This window comes from Anser brachyrhynchus (genome assembly GCF_964034855.1).
Source record: "Anser brachyrhynchus genome assembly, chromosome: 7".
Classification (NCBI taxonomy): domain Eukaryota; kingdom Metazoa; phylum Chordata; class Aves; order Anseriformes; family Anatidae; genus Anser; species Anser brachyrhynchus.
This window is the reverse complement of record NC_137701.1, coordinates 20,818,727-20,843,227: the sequence shown is the minus strand read 5'-3', so window position 1 is coordinate 20,843,227 and position 24,501 is coordinate 20,818,727. Positions and strand designations below refer to the sequence as shown.

At 35.3% G+C, this 24,501-nt stretch overlaps 1 protein-coding gene across 3 annotated transcripts in view; it reads right to left on the bottom strand.

Moving 5' to 3' along the window:
• Positions 1-104: 104 nt before the first annotated feature.
• Positions 105-24,501, bottom strand: part of TLK1 (tousled like kinase 1) — a 65,780-nt gene continuing 41,383 nt past the window's right edge. For all 3 annotated transcript variants that reach the window (XM_080600964.1, XM_080600962.1, XM_080600963.1), the window contains exons 12-21: positions 18,245-18,311; positions 14,550-14,647; positions 10,536-10,617; positions 10,168-10,259; positions 9,992-10,081; positions 9,045-9,214; positions 7,829-7,964; positions 5,270-5,381; positions 4,869-4,976; positions 105-1,865 (exon numbers count right to left, since the gene is read on the bottom strand). In XM_080600964.1, the coding sequence (XP_080457090.1) occupies positions 1,689-1,865; positions 4,869-4,976; positions 5,270-5,381; positions 7,829-7,964; positions 9,045-9,214; positions 9,992-10,081; positions 10,168-10,259; positions 10,536-10,617; positions 14,550-14,647; positions 18,245-18,311 (1,132 nt within the window). In that variant the 3' untranslated portion in view covers positions 105-1,688. The remainder of the gene's footprint in view (positions 1,866-4,868; positions 4,977-5,269; positions 5,382-7,828; positions 7,965-9,044; positions 9,215-9,991; positions 10,082-10,167; positions 10,260-10,535; positions 10,618-14,549; positions 14,648-18,244; positions 18,312-24,501) is intronic.

Below are 24,501 nucleotides of genomic sequence, written 5' to 3'. Positions count from 1 at the left end.
CCTTCGTAATTGAAGAGAGCTTGCTTTTAATAGCTAAATGTAGCTCAGTGATATGGTAAACTGATTTGCCCTGTGTTGAAATGCAAAAACATACAATGAAAACCTTGAAATTTCAACTGTCATTGTTTATTACTGTTTTGGCTACATTCTCTACAATTTCAGCAGCATCTTAAAGAGACAGTTAATGTTTCTTTATATACAACGAAAACAAAATGGCTTGCAACATCAGAAACAAGAGCAACAGTTTAACTGTACAATACTAAATGAAAACCTGTGGTAATACAGCCTCCTTTTTCTGAAACATGGACAAAATTACATATAGGTATTCAGCATCCAGAATGGGACAGTAAAAAGAATAGCAAATGGGAGAGAGATATGCTGTTCTGAAAAATAAATTTCTACCATACAAGGCAGTTAGAAAATGTTTCACATTTTAAAATATCTGTACAAGCCACAAGAAACATTTCCTTGTTGATAGGAACTTCCAGAAATAGAGAATAGCCATGAGCAACTTCTACATCTAGTATTGATGCGCTCTACAGGTTAAGAGCACAATAAACTGACTTAAAGAACTGTACTGTATATTGCCAACACAGATCTGTTTTACATGCCTTGATTGTTAACAAATTACCTACTCAATCTCTCTATAACGTACAGTTGACTTGCACCTTAAGGAGGTCATTTGATTCTTCTGCAAAAGTAAAAGCAACATCGTTTAGCAGCAATTAAAAGCGCTTTGAGGGAGACTTAAAAAAAATACAATATCCAATTAGAAAAAGCCATACTTTAAACATTTGTACAGGAATAAGTTGCTGAAATTTAACTGAAAATGTGACATCTGTACAACAATTTACAATAGAGCTAGAAGGGAATTTATCATTATTCCTGCATAGAACATTATACATGACCTGTTTGCATTTGGTTTCATACTGTTGCTTGCTTTTATCGGAGGCCTGGAAAAGTTTCACAAGTTTCAATACCACAGCAAGTACAGTATTTTTAGTAAACTGAGTCTATTTCAAAATTAGCAACCTATCTGAGAAATAAGTACCGGGAATTCCCTATCACCTTCCAATCAAAATTCTGTGAAAGAACACCACATTTTTGGAGGTACAAGCCTGAGCTGCCGAATAAAATACTATAATTTTATCTGAGGAATCTGATATAGAACATAGCTTTGACCTTCCTGCACTTCTTACTTTGGTTTCAAAAGACCAATGTCTTGGATACATGGCAGTTTAGTTTATAACCAGGCACGGATTTTTTTTCCTGCGTTTTTAAATTTGCTCATTACCTTCTTTTCTTTTTTAATTTAAATAATGAAAAACTACCCTTCCTGTTAGAACTTTCCAGTATCAACCAAATGTACTTTAAGTATTAAAAAGATTATTTACAATGTTCCCCAGAAAAAACTAAAAACCTTTTCTTCAGTCTTAAACACAGTATACCTGTTACTGTGCAACAGGCAGTGTCATCCTTCAATGTTTAAAGGTTATTCTCTGAAGGGTACATTTATTCACAGTCCATGATCCATTCCAATCATACAAATGACACTATGTAGGAGGACTTCAGTCTGAAAACACAGTTATCAAACTTGTCCTGCTTAAAAACACTCAAATGCTCCCAAGCTCAAGTCTGCATCTGGAAACTACACAAAGGTATCATGCCATTCCTCGACTGGAGAAATTTCAGTATGAAATAATGCTTGAAGTAGGTGGTGTAGGGGATGCTGCTAGCCCAGTCATATGCAAGTTTCCTGAAGAATTTGATCTCCTCATATGAGGGAGAAGATAAGGATCATTAGCCAGCTGATGGACATCAAATCTATCTTCTTTTCGGTATGCTAAGCAGCGTCTGATAAAGGCCTAGAAAAGGAATATAAAAAATTACCATTCCAAATAATTACATCTGCTTACAAGCAAAGAAACATGTCCTCCCAGATAAACTAGTTTTGAAAACAATCTTTTGTTCTTATATAATTCAGTTCAAAGACAGCCTAACATTTTACTACTGAATCCAATGAAAAACAGAGTACGTTGCAGCAGAAAAAAAAAAAATCTGCAAGCCTAATTGGCTTAAAATAATCACACTTCAAATATGTATTTCCATGTTCAGACAAAAAAAAAGTAGGAACTACATTTACAAGTAAAACGTTAGCAGCTCACACAGTGAGAATTCTGCATGTGTTATCCCTGAACAGCTTAGTAAAAGCTAAAAGCAAATGTCAGAGGATTGAAAAAGTACAAAGGAGCTCCACAGAACTTCTAAAATCATTTAGCAATGCAGTAGATGAAGAGTAGATGGAAGATGCAGGAAAAAACTTCAGTGTTTTAGCTTGCCCTTGGAAAAAGGCATTTTCGTGTGCCATGACTGAATACAGCAAAAATGTGAATTTTGACAATGGTTGTTGCCACATTCAATTTGTATTAAATAACCAATAGACTATTTATGAAATCAGTACCTAGCTGGAACTTCTCTGCCAGAAAACACCCAATTCTATATTTTAAACCAGATGAATTGAAAAAAAATCTTCTAGATTCAAGACTGCTCTTGAGACAATATACTATCCTTCATGTAGGTCCATACAATGTCTGTCAATTATTTTACAATGAAAGTTTCTGTCAAGTCTCACATCTAGTACACACAGAACATTCAGTCACTTGGGAACTTGGGCTTCAACATTTAATGATAGAAAATCCTTTTTATTGCTACAGAACTGATTAGCACATCATTACTTAATTTAGAACTTAATTGAAAAGAATTACGTATCTTTTCTCGATAAATCTGTTCAGTTGTTTGTTCTTCGCTCCAATTAAAAACTGAAGATTAAAGGAAAACTCATCTCTAATACACGTTCCAAAGAATCCTGCTAGAATTTACTTCAAGCACTTCCATATCCAGCATGAATAAGTTAAAAAATAAAAATCATACACATCTTAATATATATTCACACATTCTTGGACATTATGGATTTTAATCAAATGCTTTGTAATTAATCCCTATCAAATGAGCTGTTAACAATTACTTGCAAGGTTCTCAGGTTAACATTTTGTTTCTAAAATTTTTGTAGAATACTAAACACTTCAGTGGCACTTCAGGTATTACTGTAATGCAAAGCAGAACACTGCACAAAATAGGAAAAAGTGACAAGGATCAAAGGACAGTCTGAAAACTCAGTGCCATTTCAGATTCCATACTTATTTAATATCCATATTTTCCAAATGGAAATTTCAGTTTAAAAGTTGTTCTTTTCCAACTACGAGGCCTATAAATCTGAGAGACAATTTAGATTCTGCACAGTCATCATGAACAGTCCAAATTTACAAGTCGGTCTGAAATTGTTTTATAGTATTTCCACCAGAGATTAAATATTTCCCTCTCTTTTACAGCTATCATGACAGCGTTAATAAACTTTCATACTTCCATTGTTCTCCACTCTTACTCTTTTTTCAAACAAACAGAACATGCAACACAAAGGATGTAAAAGAAGTCATTAATTCTATATCAGAACCATGCTGAATTGTCTACTTTCTCCTGACATCCTCTACAAAAACACTACTAATCACAAAAAATGCAGAGTTAAAAGACAGAGATATAAGCCACTAGAATGTAATGGTATCAGTTATACAATGCTTGTCTGTCAACTGTGTTGTAAGGGACATGAGGTGAAAAAACAACTTCCCAAAAGTGAAACGAATCAAAAAAAAAAATCAAAACAAAACAAAACGAAAAACCCACTAAAACAAACAAACACACACACACACACAGGAAAAACTAGTTCAAACCAATTTTCAAAATCCTAACATCAACTCAAACTTCTTCTAGAAAATATATTCAACATAAACATACCACAATTTTTAATAATAGGTTTATGTACTGAAATGACCTATTTTCTTGGGAAACCTACCTCATCTAGAACTGTGTTTTCTTTTGGTTTGAGAAGCTGCATTGTCTTAACATCCCTAAATTCTTTGCAGCTTGTGGCCCAAACCAAAGTATGTATATTAGTATTCTATTAATCTGGCTTTTTTTTCTTTTTTTTCTTCCCCTCCCAATGAGAGAATCACTTTTGCATATGTCCACTAGTTTTTTAGAAATCAGGACAGTTTTACAAACAAATAACTCATATATAATGCTTTATTCCGTATTCACAGAATTGGATTTGTTATAGATACTCACGGTAGCTGTTTTGGAAAACACATTAATCCGTTCTTTTAATGGTTAGTCTGTACATATGAGTTTGATACTACAGATTTTTTAAAATAAAAATATTACCAAATACAGGAAACATTGCCATCCATACTGTTAAGGCTGATCAACTATTTATTTAATTAGTCTTCTTTCTCAAATTGTCATTGAAATATTTTAATTGCAAGAATTTGTGTTTCTAAACTCAGATTTAAGTTAATACACACATACTATGACCTTTCAAGGGGAAGAATGTTGGCAGGCACACTCTCCAGGTATTCAGTAGTCAAATAGTTCTTTAAGCCAATAAGTGAATGTTCATTCTCCCCAGCCTATTTCAGAAAGAGCTTTCTACTGTTTGCAGAAGTATTTCTTAAGAACTTTTAGAGAGACAGTTAAGGTCCTCTGCAAAAAAGCAAAGCAGGTGATTTTAGAGAATGTCTACTTCACAAGAAAAAAATGGATTGTAAGGTCTCGCATTCAAGACAAAATTTTAAGAATTCCTAAAATAAGTTTGATGAAATTAAAACATGAAAATATTAGTTCTCCATTACAGTTTCCTACATATTTAGTTACTACGTCCCGGAGCATTCTTTACTTAAGAGCAATGTTATAGCTGAATCCTCAAAAATAAGTGACTATGGTTTTAACCATTACCCTGCAACTGTATGAAACCTTACCTTGGCTTCATTGCTTACAACAGGTTTGACAGGGAACTGAACTTCTGTGGCTTTTAATATTGTATTTTCTTGTAAGATATCTTGCTGTGATTGATTATGGCCAAATGGCTGAAAAATAAGCACAGGATTTTCTGCATGAGTTATCCAACTATTTTGATTTCATAAATATTTATACCATAGTAAGTTGTTACAGTGGTAATATAAATTTCTAACCATTTCTGAAATTAAAACAAAAAGTTCCAGTCAAAATTTTCTACATTTCTTGCAATGTCAATGCACACCAGCTAGAACTACAAGTCATTTTCTATATAGATTCATATCTTTATAACTGTTGTTCAAAGTCTACTGTAAACAAGCATTTACACTAAAGCTTTAAGATTTTCAAGCAATATTTTCCTTACCTTTCTACCATAAAGACACTGGAAAAAGATTACTCCAACTGACCATACATCAACCTTATTAGAAATCTTTGGTGGCTCTTTGCCAACTACAAAACACTCTGGAGGCAAGTACCTGAAAAACAAAATATGTGCCTAGATGTCAGCAAGTACATGTATGCAATCACTAGAACTTGTTCAAATACCAGATTCTACAAATGCTTCATATACCACCTCTGATTTTTTGACAACTGTACCTCATGATCTTCATTCCAACACTTCACACACCCTTCAGAACTGTCACTACCATTTTTTGCATTCAAATAGAGGGCCTATTCTTTACCTAAACCACTAATCATCATTTGTTTTTCAAGTATTGGGATCATAGGTTAAATATATACCTTCTTCCTCTTTCAGCACGAGAAAAATACGAAAGCTGTAAGGGCATTTTACAGCAAGGCCTGGTTAGGAATCAAAGCTAACATACATATGGCATCAAAGATACTTTACCTAAGTTTTCAGTAAGAATGATGACATTAATCAGAGAGGTATGTGGTAGACAAAGGTCACTGATATTTCCATTCCTACAATCTGCATGAAGCCATATTTAAAAAGCTGAAAGTTGAGTAAGTTCCTATGCCATCTCTGAATTAGGAAAGAACTAGTGAAATGGATTCTCCTTTAAAAAAAACAAGTAAATCTTCCAAATTATCAAGATGAGGGCAGTTAAGTATTAATGACTGTAACATTCAAAATTTAAAAATGTTTAAAAACCTATTAGAGCAATTACAGACCAGACATTCTTTCATCAATGGCATGTAAGTTTTTAGAAAAAATCTTGAAGAAATGTTTGTGAAAATGAAAATAAACAGAAAGACGAGACAAGAATGCAACATGAATATGAATTTCACACAACATCACAAAATCTATTCTGGAATACTAGTGTGCAATTCTGATTATAACATTAAAAAACGATGGTCTTGAATTGATTCAAGTGCAGAGAAAAACTACTGAGATGATCTGAAGAATGGAAAGCCTCCAATTCAGAGAAAAACCAAAGAATATACAAACACAATAGAGCAATTACTTTATCAGGAAGGGAAACAACTTATTTCAGAGGAGAACGCTGTTGGTGCAGGAACAAACAAGTATAAACTGGCTACAAGTAAACACAGGCTGTAAATTAGAAGATTAGGTTTCTAATGATCATAGAACTGAGGTTACAGAACAGATTTCAAATCAGATTACTGGGGACAAAACACTAAACTCAATACAAATGACTAAGTTTACAGAATATATTATGTGACCTGACTACTTGGAAGGAGAGGTGACTGGACCCAATGACTGAAAAAATCTTTCCCAGTACTATGCTACTGAATTTGTGTGATTGGCTTTACACATACAGATTCCCACCTTTAACTCACTCAAAACTTTCCCTAATGAAGATTTTGGGCTCAGAAAAACTGTGAATTAGAAATACAGAGATTCATCACAAATCTATAATGCTCAAAGACCATTTTTGATCCCCCAGTTCACAACACTGCCAGTGCATATGTTATTTTAGATGAAATCCAACAGACAAAATTTTTTGAATTGTGTTCCTACAATTAAATACTTAATGTTAAAGTAGCTGGAATATTAAGGAAAGTAGCAAAACAGTATAACACTTCCAAAATGCTTTAACTTGAATAATTGTCTTTTCACAGCATGTACGCATTTTAGTTACTGCATGAGCGTGCATGTTTTTTTCCTAAAAATTCTGAAGGAAAAGAGAAAAAAATGTTATGTACAACTTCCAAATATGGGAAAATTCAATATTAAACAGGAACGACACTGGCTTCTCCATTTAGAGTTACGTTTCAGCTTCAGACTGTATTCTTGCTACAGGCAGAAATGAGGAGAAAAAGAGCAAATGAATTCACAAAAGTAATAACGTGGTCTATGTAGGCTTTCTACTCGAGTCACGCTGACAAAACTACCATGCACCCAGGCCCAAAGAGCTACTGTGCCAAAAAAGAAGGTGCATCTTTAGAAAGCTAATTCAAAAAACAGTTTTTCTGTAAGCAACAAAATGCTTTTTGTCATTCCTAGTCTCTAGGCAGCTCCAAAATTTCAGGTTTTGGGATAAGCATGTGGGTACACAGAAAACAAATCGCAGCTGCTGAGCTCTCATTAACCTTTAGGATGAAAGAGTAAATGCTCTTTTGTTCTAAGGACATTACCTTCTGGTAATCCCTGCTCTAAGATTTCCAAGGACTAAGCACCCCCACTTAATCATCACAGCTCTGTCAAACGTCTTCAACCACCTGCAGCCAAAGATTAAACACCTGCTTCTTCTGGGAAACCATATTTACAAATCACAGAGATCTTCTCCACATTGTGTATATACTTTTATCTTACTTCACTTTATGGCATCATTCTGTCATATTTGAGAATATCAAGATCCACTGTACTCCGTAAGAATCTTTGTCACCAATGTTAGTATTTTTAATCCTAGCTATATATAGGAATTAGATATGAAATCATTTCTTAAGTCTGAACAATGACCCAGAGTCTGAACAATAAAATCAAACCAGGCATTACCAATAAGTTCCTGCTCCCTGGGAAGTTAAATCCATTCCATCCACACCATAGCTATCATCATCCATTATTTTAGACAGACCAAAATCAGTAATTTTTATTTCTCCACACGCTGTTCCATCTACAAGAAGGATATTACCTAAACAGAGGGGAAAAAAAAAGTTGTTTCACTATTTTTTAAGAAGCTCAAAAAAAGCTATCAGAATGCCCAATTTTCAAAACTACGCTCAATTCTCAGGAGCATTCAACTTAATGAGGGGTCAGTAACAACTTTACATCATCCTTATATCCTCAGGTCTAGAGTGACTTGACTATGACACATTTTAGTGCAGTCTCAGGAACTCTCTAGGTTATCATCATCATCTGAAATGGCTCCCTCAACTGGGAGCTAGCTGGACAGTGAGGAAACAGCAAAGTGTAGCAGTATACTTGTCATAATGAAGTTTCATAATTTTCTGTCCAAAACAAATTCTACCCTACACAATTCAAGGTTTGCATAATTTTGACACAAAATAGTGCCAAGACATTACTGCGGTAATGTGCTAAGAATCTAACTCCATGTGTTAGAGCTGTACAGCAATTTCTTGATACAAAAGTTATTTGATGAGGTTCCTCTAAAAAGAGAACAAAAAATAAGTAGACTAAGAATACATTTGGTACAATGACATAATATGAAATCTATTATTCCATAATATAAATCTATATGAACAATTTAGTACACAGTAGCAAGCAAACAGCCTGGCACCCAACGTTAAAAAAAAAAAAGGTTCTGTAAAGTCCTAGTTTGAAATGCTTATCCTCAGCTGCAAAAAGTGATTGATTACTTGTTTTAATCCTTTTACAGGCTAAGAAATATATAAGGGAAAAATTATTTACAAATCAGCATTCCACCATGATCAGACAGGATTAAGCCAATTAATGATCTTATCTGCTTACACTGTTAAATGCTAATGTATGTATCTATGTGGTCTACAAATTTTTCCTACAAAGTGAAATCAAAATAATACAAAGGAGAAAAGTTATGATGAACATTTTTCTAAAGAAAAGACATCTGATTTTTACAATAAAATCAGAAAGAGAAATATCCATTTTTCAGTTGATTAAAATAAACCTGATACACGGAAGATAATTCTGGTATTTTCAATTATGAATTACAAATAAAATAAGGATAAAAAAAAAAAAGGTGCTGACATTTTCAATTTTATCATTCCTCATTTACCTGGTTTAAGATCATAGTGTATAATAGGGGGCTTGATCTCATTGAGATACCGTAGTGCATTTACTATTTGCATTACAATGGACCTAGCTTCCTTCTCTGACATCAATTTATGTTGCTTGAGATAGAAATCCAAGTCATTGCCTTCACAGTATTCTAACACCGTGCAAAACCTAGGGCAGAATTTAGAGAGACAAAATTAAATGATGTATCTAACTATAAGATCAGAGATATGACAACCTCGTTTGATATGGACAAGCTTAACAACGGCTACCTGAATATTAAACTATATGAGTGAAATTGTTAGTAAAACACATGGCATAACCATTAGCTTATGAAACTTGACATCAATCAGAACATTCATATTCACCAAAAAAGAAAATGCATCCCTACTGAAGAGAGATAAAGTTTAAAAAATTAAACAAAACAAACAGAAAATCCCTACCAACCAAACTCACGCTTATTTATGCAGACATATTTCTCTGTAGAAAAGATATATTCATTATCCCTTAAGATGTGACACAAAATTTCATGCCCAGTGACCATGGGCCACACTTAAGCTACTAAGGCTCCTGATGGTATTTAGTCTTAGAAACTTAAGCTACAGCATTTCCGTGCTGCCCTTCAGCAGCCCTTGCTCTGCCCAAAAACATTACAACACTGTATATTCCCTTTCATCCTCAGAACACCTTGTAGGGTTTGCTAGTCAGGTGTTACAAAACGGCATTTACATCACTTTATAGAAGGTCTGCAATATTTATCCAATACAAAATTCTGAAACTAGTGGTTTTTGTTTGTTGTTTTTGTTTAAGTCGTCCTAAGAAAACCCTACACGTTTTGTCTGAAAGCAAGAACATATTCTTTTTGTTCAAATATTCTTCATTTCTGTTTATACATTACTAACAATCCTTGTCAAGTTTTAGAAAAAACTTATCATTTCATGTACATACGTATCTGTATCCAAGGAGAAGTAGTCATATAGTTTAACTATCCGGGGGTGATCCAGTTCTTTGTGTATTCTATACTCTCTGCAGGCATGTCTAAAAGAAGATGGATACATTAATCTTCCACAATCAATAAAACGCTATTCAATTTAACATACGAAGCGTAAGTCATTAATATTTACTTGTGGTAGTTTTCTTTCTTTTCATCTCTCCAGCTTTTGTTAAGCTGGTGGATCTTCACAGCAGCATATCTTTGTTCATAAAGATCAAAAGCCTAAAAAAGAAACCCACAAATATGGGAAAGTTATAACCAAAAATAACACCCAACAGAAAGGAAAAAAATTGTCACATAATTCCCATGTCTACTGTAATGCTACCTCCTTCCATGCATTAATCAAGGAGTTTGTTCAACCTCTGTTTAAAGAGTACACCACGTTAAAATCCTCCTGTTTGTTCAGATCCCTCACCATCCCTCTGCCCCAGTCCCCAAATTTAAATGTATAAAAATATATGACTCAAACATTAGATTTAGCAGACTAAACACACTCACCTTGTATACTTCACTGAAGCCACCTCGACCAAGTAAGTGGAGTAACAAATACCGTTCATTCAATGTGGGGTGATCTTTAAACCTTGAAAGAAAAAAAATAATTTAATTCTGTTTAAGGTACACAGTCATAGCCTAAAATTTAAGTCTCTTAGTATTACTTCTTAAGCAGCTCAAACAGAACTTTTCTTTCTACTAGTGATATCTAAAACGCCGAACAATATTTCACCATGTGCAACTTTATAGAACTATACAACACAGCCAATTTCAGAACCTGCTGACTACTCAGCAAACTGCTATCACAACATCATCATCAAATCACACAATTCTGACAAACTTTTGTAATTTTTTTCTTTTTGTGAGGATAAGAAAAACACCCTTAACCCACCCACTATAAACACTGTTCTCATGATGAGTCAACAGAGAAAATACTATTCTGCATTGTCTTTTTTTTTTCTTTTTTTTTTTTTTTTAATTTTTGAAACTAAACCGCTGCCTATCAACAACAGTAATCATTGTCGATGTCAGCAACAGTAATAACAGTAGGGTCTGTGTCCTCTCCATAGCATAAGTTCTGCTTCTAGGCTGTTTGAAAAATCAGAAGTGAGCACAGAATTTCAGTACATTTTCCACCCTTTCAATCTGTTCATTTATCCTTTACTAATAAACATGCCCAGAAACCCTCCAATGGTAATATTCCAAACACAGGTGAATATTGCTTTGCAACCCGAATCACTAGAGGGCTGCTGTTCTCTTCCCTATCATCCTACAGCATGTATCTTGCTGAAATCCCAAACCCTTCCTCTGCATAAAGGTTAATGAGATGGGAACCAAGGGCTCTCTGCTCGCTGTGCCAAATTTGTTAGATGTCAGCTTCTGTTTTCTGGAACAGATAAGGAAGATATACTTCCTTATATATATATGTGTGTATATATATATATAAATGGACTTTATATAAGGCTAAGAAGTTAGAAAATAACCAACAGCAGTACACAAGAAAACATATCGAAGGACTGAATATCTGCACATACTCTTATCAAAAGCAAGAAGCAAAAACGCTTCTAAATGCAAAATGATGCTGAAAGATACAGAAAAGGACCACACACTCTGCTAAAACGTGAAGACGGCAAAATAAATCCCTCCATACGATCAGTCATCCAGAGTCTGACTGCTCACATTTGCAACAAAGGGAAGCAGAAAAAAAAAAGAAGTGAAGGATTCAGAGAGATGATGATAACTGCTGGAACTCTTTGGGGGTTTGTTAGATGAAAACACATTTTTTATCAGCTTCCAAAATCCTAGTAAGCTGAGCTGGTGACTTGATTGTCTTTCTAAAAACAAATGGGATTTCCGAGTTTACACTTTTTGAAATACGGATTTTTAGTAAAGCTCTTCAGAGATAGAGAAACTAGGTAAATATTTAGGTAATATTAGGTAAGATTTTATGAATCCTAGTAGTAAATGACACAAACAAAACAAATGTTTGTAAGTCTCTTCACTCACAGTGACAGGTGACCTCGTAGGGTCATGGGCCTCACAAAGCCTGATAGGCTCTATCATTTCATCACATCTTCAGCACAATGATGAGATACCTATACTCATAAATCTAGAGCCAACTGCTAATTATACTGCACTGAAAACCTTAAGGAAGGTTTATGCATATTTGAATGTTAAAGTTTTGATTCTTTTTAAAAATCATAAATAATAAGCAACACATTCAGTACAGATTAAGTAAATTTAGAGGTATAATAATTATGAGACTGATGTTACGTGATCAGTAGCCCATTTCTTCAAACCACTCTTGAAGATTTTAAATTAATGTTTTCTTGGTCCTTCTATGACATCTATGCCTCTAGTAGGACCAGTCTTGAGAATCTTTCCACCTCCCCCCTCCACTGCTGCTTCTGCTAACCCTGTGTGGCTCTCCGTGACTCAGAACCAGCACCCCGCAGGCAGCCCCAGCATCTCACGGGCTCTCAACCCAGAAAGGGAAGCCCTAACCTGTACCCTCCACTTGTCCTGTTCTCCTAGTGTAGTTGTAACATACAAGTTTACCCATCTTTAAACTGGGCAATATAAAATTTCCTACGTTTTGTTGTTAGGCCTGTGGCCCCAAACAGGTAAGTTTGCAGAATACTTCGTGTTTGGGAGGCTTGAGGGGGGGCATGCACGCGTAGAGTGATGTGAAGGGAAGGCGGCCAGAACAAGAAAGAGGGCTCAGCCTCAGACCCCAGGTGGAAGTTGAAAACCCAGCAGGATTTGTGTCAGGACCCAAAGGCCACTTCACTTCAGAACCCTCTCTCTTATCAAGTGGTTGAGACCCAAGTAATATTAGGAGGGGCTGCAGACCTAAATGACTCCCCCATTACTTCTGTCTTCTGTATTATACTTGTAAGCTGCAGCCTGGCTACTTGGCAAATATTCAAGTCTAACTCTGCCGCCTCTCCCCCCCCAACCAAAATCCCCCAAAATACGAACACTAAGTAGAAAGCTTTTAATTTTGTATCACAAAGCATGCCAACATTGACTGGAAAAAGAAGTGAAGTTGCTTGTCCATGTCCTGTAACTGTTTTCAAGGGGGACTAATTTGGGCACGTTTTGTCCCTGCCCCTCCTACACAATGTGTACACAGACACACAACCTGATAATTTTTGCTGTGGTATTTATTCCTTCTTGTTGAATTATTATTTTTTTTTTAAACTTCTTATGCCAACATTGAGGATTAACAGTGGTTAGCATTTTAGCATTTAACATTCCAAATAACACGTTTATTTTCAAAAGAAAATATTCTGCCACCAAAGCGTAAGCAAGCATCAACACCCATTATTTTTCATAACCAAAACAATGACACAACATCAATTTAGCTATCAATTAGCACTATAGCCACATGGTAACAAATTTTTTCTGTATTCCCTGAGGGTATGGGGACCATTAAAATAGTAGAAAACAATTTCATGTCTTGTCGCTTTAATGTGCAGAAATCTTAGTGTATATATAAATCTATTGTGTCTAAAAAGTAGAAATTAAAGCCCTCAAGTCCTAAGGCTACTGTTTCATAAACATTTACTAGTGCAGAAAGAAACAAGCCCAGTCCTGCCATTTCCTTCCCCATGGCTGCTCATTCCACCCTTGCATTGCCCTCTCTCCTCATGGCAGCATAAGCATTTGTGCAATGGGGGGCAAAGAACTAGGCCAGGAGTTTGATTGATATGGTGTTAAAATTAATCCAGAAAAAGAAACCACGGGAGCTGGAAATTTAACTTGGATCAACCTCCAGCATCTGTTCCCTACAGAAATGCTATTGCTAGCATGTGAAAAGAAAAAGGGCAAGTGCATAAGGAAGTAGTAGATAGGCAGAACTGGTTTCTTTCAAGCAACAGTGCCAGCTTTAAGTGCTGGTGGAACTGTGGTGTTAATGTTTGTATTCTCCATCATGGAAAACACACCTACTTTATTAGTTATGTAATTACTTTGGAATCTACATAGTTAAAGCAAATTTTAAATGCCAATTCAATATTATGATAAATTACCATGCAAGCTGAAGTACAGAGTAACATTCAACTCAAAATACTTTGCATTTATCTTTTTACTGTCAGGTACCTGCGTAAAATGTAAGTTACAGTGCAATAAAACTGAAACTAATTTTAACTGCATCATAAAATCTCTGCTCTGACATCAAACCTCCCCACCATTTTCTTGCATTACTGTCAGCTAAGGGAATTGCACTAGGTTCCCTTACAGGATTTTTTTTTTTTTTTAACCTAGTAACATGGTCTTGAAAGTTTTAACTTTCTTGCATTATAATCTGTGTATGTATGTTATTTCCTGCATATTCAATAAAACCGTTAAAACTGGAAACCCTTCTATTTGGCAAAGTTTAAATGATTTTTTAAAAAAATATATACATAAACTAACAAAGAAAAATTTATGAACCTGCTTCTCTCTTATAGGTAAAATTTGATGTTAGCTCATTATATTAAAAGTAGACATGCAAAATTAAGACATTAAGTCTCTTACTGTGAATTATCTTCATTATTTATTCTTTTCAGTTCTCTTATGTGAAGATTTCTAACTCTTTCCAAACGTTCAAGTTCTGCTTGTATTTCAGCTTCCTCCTGCAAATGAAAAGAATGAAGTATAAAAGCTCATTTACTCCCCATTTGAAAAGGATATTTTTACCCCTGCATCAGTACTAGTGGTAATGGAGGAACATAACATTATAAAACCCTGCTGAACTAGAAGCACTGTTTTTCTCTTAAAGCCTGAAAAATTCAGAGAGATAAGGCAAAAGCCTGTTTCATGGAACTTTCTGTCCATGAACCCACAGGTAATGGGATGTTCATAGTTTTGTTCTGCACTGTAGGGATGCTATTCAAAATGAGAGGCAGCTGGGTTTTGTACCTCAGCCAAGGAGAGAAATTATCTGGGAAGCGGTCTGAAATTGATGTACAATGAAGAAAAAACTGAGATATGTGCAGTTACAGATTTTGTACAAACTGACAGATTAGGAAAAGATGTCTGAAATATTTTGAGGCTGAAGCACAAACCAAAAAAAAAGAATAAATCATTACAGCAAAAGTGCTCTAAAGGTGTTGATATAAAACACCAAAACCAAGCTAATTTCAAAAGAGTTTTTCATTTCTATCTTATTAAAATTACAAATGCAGAACATGTGTTGCCTAAAGTTTCAAATGCAATTTCTAAAGTATGTCACCTACATACACCTAGGACATTCCCTAATCCTGGCACTTAGAATTGTGTCATTTTTATGCTACATATCAGACAGCACTGAAATATCTATTCAGATTTTCAGATTCTCCCTGCCTCCAAAAATGTAAAGAATGCACAGTGCCTAATTTGTGTAAACCAGTGTATTTATACTTGAAGCAAAAAATGTATACTCATTGAAACACACTGTAGAAAGTGTTGCATTTATTTCAGAGTTAGTACCTATAGGACCTGAAAGTTTGAAAAAAAAAAAGTAGAGACAAAAATTAGTCTGTACATGAAAGCTATTAATTATGGAATTATTCTAGCTGAAAAGGAGAAAGAAGGCCTGGAATTTGATATGTTTTTTTGTTTGTTGTTTTTTTTTTTCCCCAGCAGTGCCAGTGGAAGCAGTGCCCCACATCATCTCTTGTTGTTTTGGCACAGCTATTTGTAAAGCCACATGGTGAACCAGACTGGAAAACTAATCAATCTCTTCTTTAAAAGTAAAAAAAAATAAAAAATAAAAAAGGTAAAAAAAATTGCAAGTCTTGCAAAAAACATATTTATTTTTTTAAAGAAGCTAGATCAGTTTTCTGACCCAATTTATATTGTAACTGCACATTCTGGCAGTGCTGGTGAAGGCAACAGGGCAACAAGTCATGGCACAAGGGAATAGAGGTATAAGTCAGCACAGGGGAGATAAAATACTTTAAAGATGGTATTTCCAAAAACTGTACATCATAAAACCATATCCTGAAACAACAACTGTATTTACATAACCTAGAACACACATTAATTAAATGAGTAAATTCAGGAACCCAGACCAGATGATTTCAGCTAATATCCCGAATCCCTTTTGTGATAAGCTAAGGAAAAAACAAACAAACAAAAAAAACCCACACCATCCTCAACCCAAACAGGACATTAGATGAAGCTCCATTCAGAAAAAGAAACTCAAATCCCTCATAATTTAAAATTTGGACTAAGTAACACTAATCTGCCAGCAAATCTAGGTGGATCATTTGTTTTCCTAACATGTACTGTCAAGTGTTTTTTTTGTTGTTGTTGTTTATACAATGTTAAACTCTTTCATATTTAGATTCATGCTTGCAGTTCTCCATTAAATATCCTGAAATGATATGCAGTTCCTCATAACCCATTAGTCTTCTATAAAGAATTCTAGCCCTTTTCCCCCCTCAAAAGGCCACACACTTATACACACACAATTGTCTATGTTCTTCCCAAAGGCTGACAAAAAAAAACACATCAGTTATGCCTCTTTTGGGCTTTTTTGTTCATATATTATGCAATTCAGTGGTTCTCAAAATGTGGTTCATAGGCCAATGTTAGTCCAAAGAGAACTGGCTGGTTGCATTGTTTCCAGCTGTTATTTAGGACACTCAGGCTGTGAATACCTTTAAGCAAGAATGAACCAGCTTAGCTGCCTCAGGTCACTGCTATATAAAAGGAAGTGAGAAAACAAGAGCCTCTCTCCAGGACCAAAGCTGCTAGTTGGAAAAGAATTTCCTGGGGAGCAGAAGGAAAAAGAGAACTGGTGGTGGCAGCATGTACAGGGCACCAAAAATAAGAGCACCAGGAAAGCATCTGGAGAGTGAAAAGGAAGAGGAGCAGACAGCAAAACAGCATATGCAGAAGGAAAGAATAAATGTAACCAGCAATGAAGCACTAGGGAATATATCCATGTAGAAAGATAAAAATATGTTTCTTAGTTAACAACAAAATCTGTATCACCCATAAGAATTAAAACGCAATAATGTATTTTTATTATTACTTTCAGATTTATTCAAACTTGGTTTGCTAAGAAATCATATTTATTTCCCCCTCTGGCATTCAGTCAAATTTTTTCTTATACAGAGCACCTTAGCATTGATGCTAAAGGTGAAAAACAAGTTGGGGATTAAACAGATTTGAAACAGTTTCTTTCATTAGTCACTTGAAATTTCGAACAGATTTCAAAAAATAGTTAAAGCATGGGAAAAAAATACAAAATTTCCTAACAGAATTTCATATGAAGCTGGTGCTATTTCTACAGCATTAACAGTGAAGGGCAAACTCGGCAGTCTACCTTGTAGGGCCAACAAGTCTGTATGCAAATTCCCTACCACAGATTCAAGTATTTTTTATTCTTTGATCAACAGTATCAGTGTTTTCACATGGTGGCCCAGCTCCGTTTAATCACAGTAGGATTTGTAACAGGTTATTTGTACAACTGAAGAGAACAGGCCAGAAACAGACTCTTGCAATGTTTCAAGGGGAAAAACACAATGACCTGTTTTGATGAAACATCTCAATAGCTACTGCTCAGCAGATAAAATATCTGTCTACTCAAACTGAATTATCTCTAGAGAATTTCATTTATATCTACATTTTAGTGGTACTTTCCTTTCACACTTGAGATATTTCTGCCTTCTTCAATAGTCACTCCTTTTCAAAGGCTATTCTTCAAAAGCCTTACTTGACTAAGCAATAGCTTGTTAATATCGTAACTACTTCATTACACAGATTTATTAGAATGGATTCAATAAAAAAGCACTGCTAGATTTTTTTCAGAAGTCAAGAACTGGAATAAAGTATCTGACAGTACATATCATTTAAGAGGCAGAGAGGAGGTTTTCCATAAAACTAGGAAAATTATTTTCTCTCTTACTACAGGTAATATGCTAACTGGTATCAACTGAAATGTATACTATAGATAATCAAAACATGGTATTTATTCAGAACTGCAATGTCCCATACATTGGACCTTTTTAAAGATTAAAAACAAATGTAAAAAGGCCACATACCAGATTTGGTTGACTCCGCATTCTCAACTCTAAAATGAAATCAGTAGTGGCAGTTACATCTCTCTTACAAGGATTCACTGTTATTCCTTTGTACTCCCAATGCTTATGGCAAGGAAGCCCTCTCCTTATTTTGACAGTACTAGTCTTCATGGTTCAGGGCTCGCCCCCAGAATGTTAAAAAACAGACCATATACATACCTTTTTGAGATGTCCTAATCGAAGTTTGAAAATTTCTTCCTGTTCGTGATACTCTGCTAGAGTCAAACTGAAAAAAAAATAAAAATCTTATTTACTATTCTTACTTAAATGCTACAGTAAACAGAGCATCTTATGCTAATTATTTACAACCATAATACCAAAAGGTACATTTTTGAGCCATTTGAACATCTTTGTTTGTAATTTCAGAGTGAAAACATACCTACAGAATGCGTTTGTTTGGTGTTCTGGAACATTAACTGCCTCTCCCAGTAGATTCTAGCTGTTCTCCCAGACAGCCTGTTAGATTACCTGGATGCATTCTAAATCATTTCACCACCCTAGTATTTCAGCTGATGCTTCACTGCTTGGTTCTCAACTCTAACACTTAATGCACCAAGAGATGGAGATACAGAAACTAACTGGATGAGATTTGTAACAGTAGATTTTTGATCCACAATTTAGAAAATGTAGTGCTAATCCACAGATTCCAAGTTCATTAACACTACATTTTGCATGAGACCATAAATTCAGTTTTGAATTGGCATACAACTCTTTATCTTGTTCTCTCTCCATCTTCCTTTCAGAGAAGATTCCTGGTTACAATTAATTTAAAGGTCCCTCACTGTCTGTGGGCTTTCTAGGAGAGGTCTGTTACCACCCAGAGGATCCAGACTGTTCATATGGACTAGTAACTAAGAAACATACAAACTGATGACGTGCAATATCCATCTCACTAACAACAAACATGCAAAACAGAACCTCTTACAAATCACCAAGAAAGAAAACAAAGACACTTCAAGTTCCAGAGAAGAAACCATATGTTTATGATGAAGGGGGACAAGAGATTGGGGTGGGGAAGAAAAAAGTATGGCTTCCACACAAATCCCTACAAATACAGGCACAAAACTGATGCTGGATGACATATGCATTTTACTTTGCCAAGATCTATTATTTGCATTATGCAAAGCTAAAGATAATAGCATAGTATGTTTTCACGAAGTCCACATTTTACTAGGTTGAATTATCAACTGTCCTGGGAAGATAAGTTATAAAAATGTATAGAAAACACTCCAAGTCAGGTGAAAAAAGCACCCATGACCATGTCCTGTCCATTTTAGAAAGAAGCCATCTTTTATTTTAAGAAGCATCACACCAAGTTACCCTGCATCTTTTTTTTCCCCACTGGAATGAAAAGCAGCCACGTATCCCAACCAAAAGAAATCTACAAACATGCTGAAGGCAATGGAGTGAGGAAATTCACCTCTCTTCAGGAAAGTCAGAAAATCTCTCAAAGCCATATTTTGGAACTGAATATTTATATTGTTTTCCTGACAAAATTTCCTCTGGGGAGAAGAGGAGGCATTACGGTAAATATGAAATGGAGTGTCTCAATAGCACAGGAAAGCTGGCAAGGCATTCCACATGTAGTCCAAATGACAGCAAGAAACCTAAGAAAACAACACACTAATTCCTGCTCTAATGATAGACCTATCAAAGACAGCACCAAGGCCAAGCTAGACAACTCACAGTAGCATCCCTGACATGTTTTCAATATTTCTACTTGAACAGCAAACTACTTGAACATGGAATAAACTCTCAATTAAAAAAAAAAAAAACAACAAAACATAAAGAATGAATGCCAATGTGAATGAGGTTGAGTATTATTTCTTTCCAGATTCCTACGTGAAGTATAAATTACAGGTCTGTGCACTTATTTCCAGCAATGCAGATCTTGTAAATTTTGTCTCTCTCAGGTAGAATAATCTTTAGGTGGCTTAGCAAAGCTGAATCACAAGTAAAACACACTGAAAATATAAAGTGTGTATCATGAAACTTTCCAGAATTTTCACTGAACACTGAGAGCACTAAAACCAAAGATCCCCTGAAAAAATAAATAAATAAAAACAGATTTCCTATATTGTGTTATTTTTTTTTATTTTTAATTAAACCTCAGCTCTCTAAGCAGAGTTATGACAAAGTGCTTGGACAGCTCTAACAAGTATTGCCTTCCAAAAAGTTTTTAAACAGCCCTCTTGAGCGCAGAGCACAAGTTAGAGGTCATATTGAAAACATTAAGATTCAAAGTCACTTTTTCCATGTGTCCATGCTATATCCCAATAAGTTACTGTTTTCTATTTTTCTATTTCCTTACAAATCTAATTGTATTAGAGACACAGCATGATTCACAGCAATTTGAAATTGTCATTACTGACCATAGCATCTTGTAGGAAGACATAAAACACTGAACTATACACAGAAATAGCTGCTTTGGATTTTGTTAGTTTACTTATGAAAAACAAGACTTTATTCCCTCATATTCAAAAATAAGTGTTTAAAAAAGCAGGAGTTAATTACTTTTTATCTTTCTATATACTTTGCCTATATATTGCTGAAATAGCGTATAACAAATAGTACAACAAAGACGGCATGCATGTTGTCTGTTTTCTGGCCGCAGGCCACCAACCAGCCCACTGCAGAGGCTGAAAACACCCAGACCGGAGAGTGCTTTCCACCACCTCCCACTTACATCTACCCTCTGCCTTCTGCAGGCCAGTGGCACACTGGAAGCCCCTTCTGACAGCAGAAGTCAACTACAAGATGCCGTCGCTTCCTGCAGAAGGGGCTACTCCTCCGCGACCCAAGAAATACAGGACTCATCAGGCACGGAGGACGGAAAGTTGAGGAGCACACGGGAGGGATGGAGGCCAGCAACGGGCTGCTGCCAGCCACTAAGCGCACTGAAGTTGGAAAATCAGGCTGGAGGCTGACGGGAGACGTGCTGAGGGAAGAGGGCAGCTGGTAGTAGGCTGAGTGAAGGAAACTGGTAATAGTTTAGTCCTGACCATGATTTAATTCAAAACTACTGTGCAATAAATGCTGTATTTTAACTGTCTGCAGCCAAATAAACCATTACATACATGCAATAAATTCCTGAAATTCCAAAATAGCACTGGATTTATTCTATGCTTGCAGTATAATTTGATGTGTAGGGGCATGGTATGCCATATTTATTTGTCACTGGAAGAAAGCAGGCAGCCTTCCTGGTCTGAGAGGTTTGGTACCATGATTTAAACATTTACTTTATTAGCAAAAATGAGCTTTCCAGTAGCTTAACAATGTTTTCGTAGGCTAATTTATAAGACTTTGACAAAGTATACACAAGTAGACCTAACCAACCTCTGCACTTCTTCCTCACAAGTTAGGACAAAACCTTTTTTCTGTGACCAAAACATTCTTACTTGTGGGTACCGACAACACACACAAATGGCTAAATGCTCCTTGGTTGTCATGACAATTAAGCCTGGCACATTTACAACAATCTTTCCTCCCACCTTTTCCCAGTTGAAAAATCATTCTGGATACACATTAACAGCAGAACGCTGACATGCCCCAAAACAGCAATTTGCACATCCAGTACAAGCTCTTGGTTACAATTTTTGAAGCGTTCCTTTTTTGGGTCAAAACTTATTCAAGTTCCTAGAATTTCTACAAAGATGGGCAGTGAACACTGACCGACTCAAGCCTTCCATGAGGTCTTTCTGCCATGTCCCACTTCCATTGTTCCCATGTCTGCCTTAGAAAGAGACTGCCTCAGGAAAAGAGCTGTTGTCACTTGTCCTGTAAAGCCCAGACACATTGTTGGCACTTCAATCTGAAGAAGTTTCTGAAAATATTTTTATTTGTTCCATACAGAACAGAATGCTCCCTCTAACTGATGCATTTGTTCAGCTACATTAACAAACTTTGCCAGCTCTCTCTGCTCTTCTTCTTCAAATTACGTACAGTGACAAGGACCCATGCAGACTCTCATGGACTAACTGGGTGAGCAGAAAAAGAGGCGACTGGGAATTAAGTACAACCAACACGGCTGAAGCTGGAGAGGAAGGACTACACCACCCACGCTACATAAAACGCTGCTTCTAGAATCAATTGCCCAGTAAAAAATAAGACCTACTTTCAAAAAGTTGGGACAGTGTTATCATCTCTGAAGTCACCAGGGATTTGGAATGGATTTTTTAAACAGATTTTTCCAGGACTATGAAGGCTACCCCTATTTCAAATACATTTTAATTCTTGAAATACATTTCAATTTATCACTTTCACGTAAGACTAATAAAGTTACTTCATTCGGTAGAAAGGTGATCTCTCAAAACTGAAGCTACTTTTTAGTTTTGGTTGGGGCCACAAAAAACAGAATGAATGTTGGAAAATCAAAACGGTGTTTAAATAACACGCAACACACAAGTCTTTACACAAAAATCACCTTTCACTCATGGTAATGACAGATGGCCACTTTGCACTGAAGTTACCCATACAAAAGACTTTGCTTTTACATTCTTGTCAGAGAACATAGTATATCCAGCTAAACTAAAACACTTTTGTTAAGAATGCCTTCAGGCAACACCTTAAATCAGTTTCAAAACAGTTAACTGCTGTTTTCAGAAAAGTCTTCAATAACATTGCTTGTTACAAAGCTATAGATCATTTTCTCTTGTCAATACCTGCAGCTGGAGACATCTTCTAAAGCAAACAGCATTAGGAAGGTAGAGACACTTGTTGCTAACAACAGTTAGCAAGACGTTTGTTTGTTTGAAAAAAATTTGCCTAATCACTTGCGTGTATGTTGTGCTGATTTACTACTGGTTTAGTTCATTAATCTCAGCAGCTCTGTATTTTCCCTAGCTTCATATAAACAGAACATCTTCCATTTGGCTATACTAATTAAGATCATTACTTTCAACGTAACACAGGAACAGTGATAAGCACAATGTAATAGGAGGGAATCACATATAGCAGATGACAAATTCACTCTAAAATGGAAGAGCAGAATTAGTAATTGTTTTATCAAGGTACACAAGGCATATTTAATTCTGTACTGAGAAGCAAAAAGGAATCAACACACAGCACTACTCTATAAAATCATAACAAATCATAAATACAAACATTTTTAACACCCTTTCAAGTAAAGGCCTAAGAGCATGATGTGGCTTAATGATTCTGTGATCTCAGGACATACTAAAAACCTTCTCAAAGGTTTGAAATAAAATCTGTAAGCTTATCATAAAGGCAAGCTATCTTGTATCTCGATTACATTATGTTCAAATTAGGATACTTCAAGGCAAAAGCAGTTTCAATAACAGTTTATTAGACACAAAAGGGCAATTCTGATTTTTCTCTTGGCAATTCTGCAACCAGCAAGCATTTTCATGTGCCGTTTAACACAACTGGTTAAGCCAAATTAAATGAAAATTTGATTTTTTTTTTTTTTTAGTAATTTGGAAATGATTTGAAACTGCGTAACACCAGAAGCTATTCAGAATTCTATTACCAGGAATTCACCTTGACCTACTTAATAATTAGGCCACGTCTTCTGTATTTTTTTCCCCAAAGTAAATATTTTATCATCTCCTAAAGTAGCATTAAGATTATGGAAATTTAACATGAAGGATAACATGGCCAAATGCACCTGTCTGGTATACAAATAAATAGTACCAAATAGTAATTGTTGGATTTTCAAAATTCATAAAAAAACAACAACCCACAACTTCTATGACAATGATAAATAGAAAAAGCAACACCGAGTTCCCTGCACAAATACAAGAAATGGGAACTACACACTTCCTACTACTACCATTTTGTCATTTATGTTTATTTCTATTTCCTAGTGAATACAATGTTATATAATGTCAAATCACGTAGAAAAAAAAATAGCTGTTACATATGGAAGGCATCTAAAACAAAAATCTGGTTTACATATTTGAAAATAAATTTTTATAATTATCAACTCCTGAAAGGCAACAAACTGTATGAACTTTCACTATTAATGTGGAACCTTAAAGGTGGTCTTCTACACAAGAAAACACGCCCCACGTACAATCTAGAGCATTAACATCAGCCCATCAACCATAAAAGTACTACTCTCTCACTGATGGGGTAAACGTTCAAAATGAAGATTCTTTTTTCCTGATCACTTTCAAACTAAGAATTGGTTAGAGCCACGCTGACTCAAATGTTCTGATAATATTGCTTGGATGCCCAGCCTAGTAATTCATAATCTCATTATCAACTGAAAAAAAGCCTTTACATTCTTTTACTATGAAATATACAGAGACTTGCATAAGAAGCATATATTGTATAAGAACACAATGATTATATACAGGCAAAGATAACATGCTAGTGAATTAGAAGTTCTGTAATTTTTCATTCCTTAAATGTTACTTTTAGTAACAAGAGATATTGCATTCAAACAAAAAGGT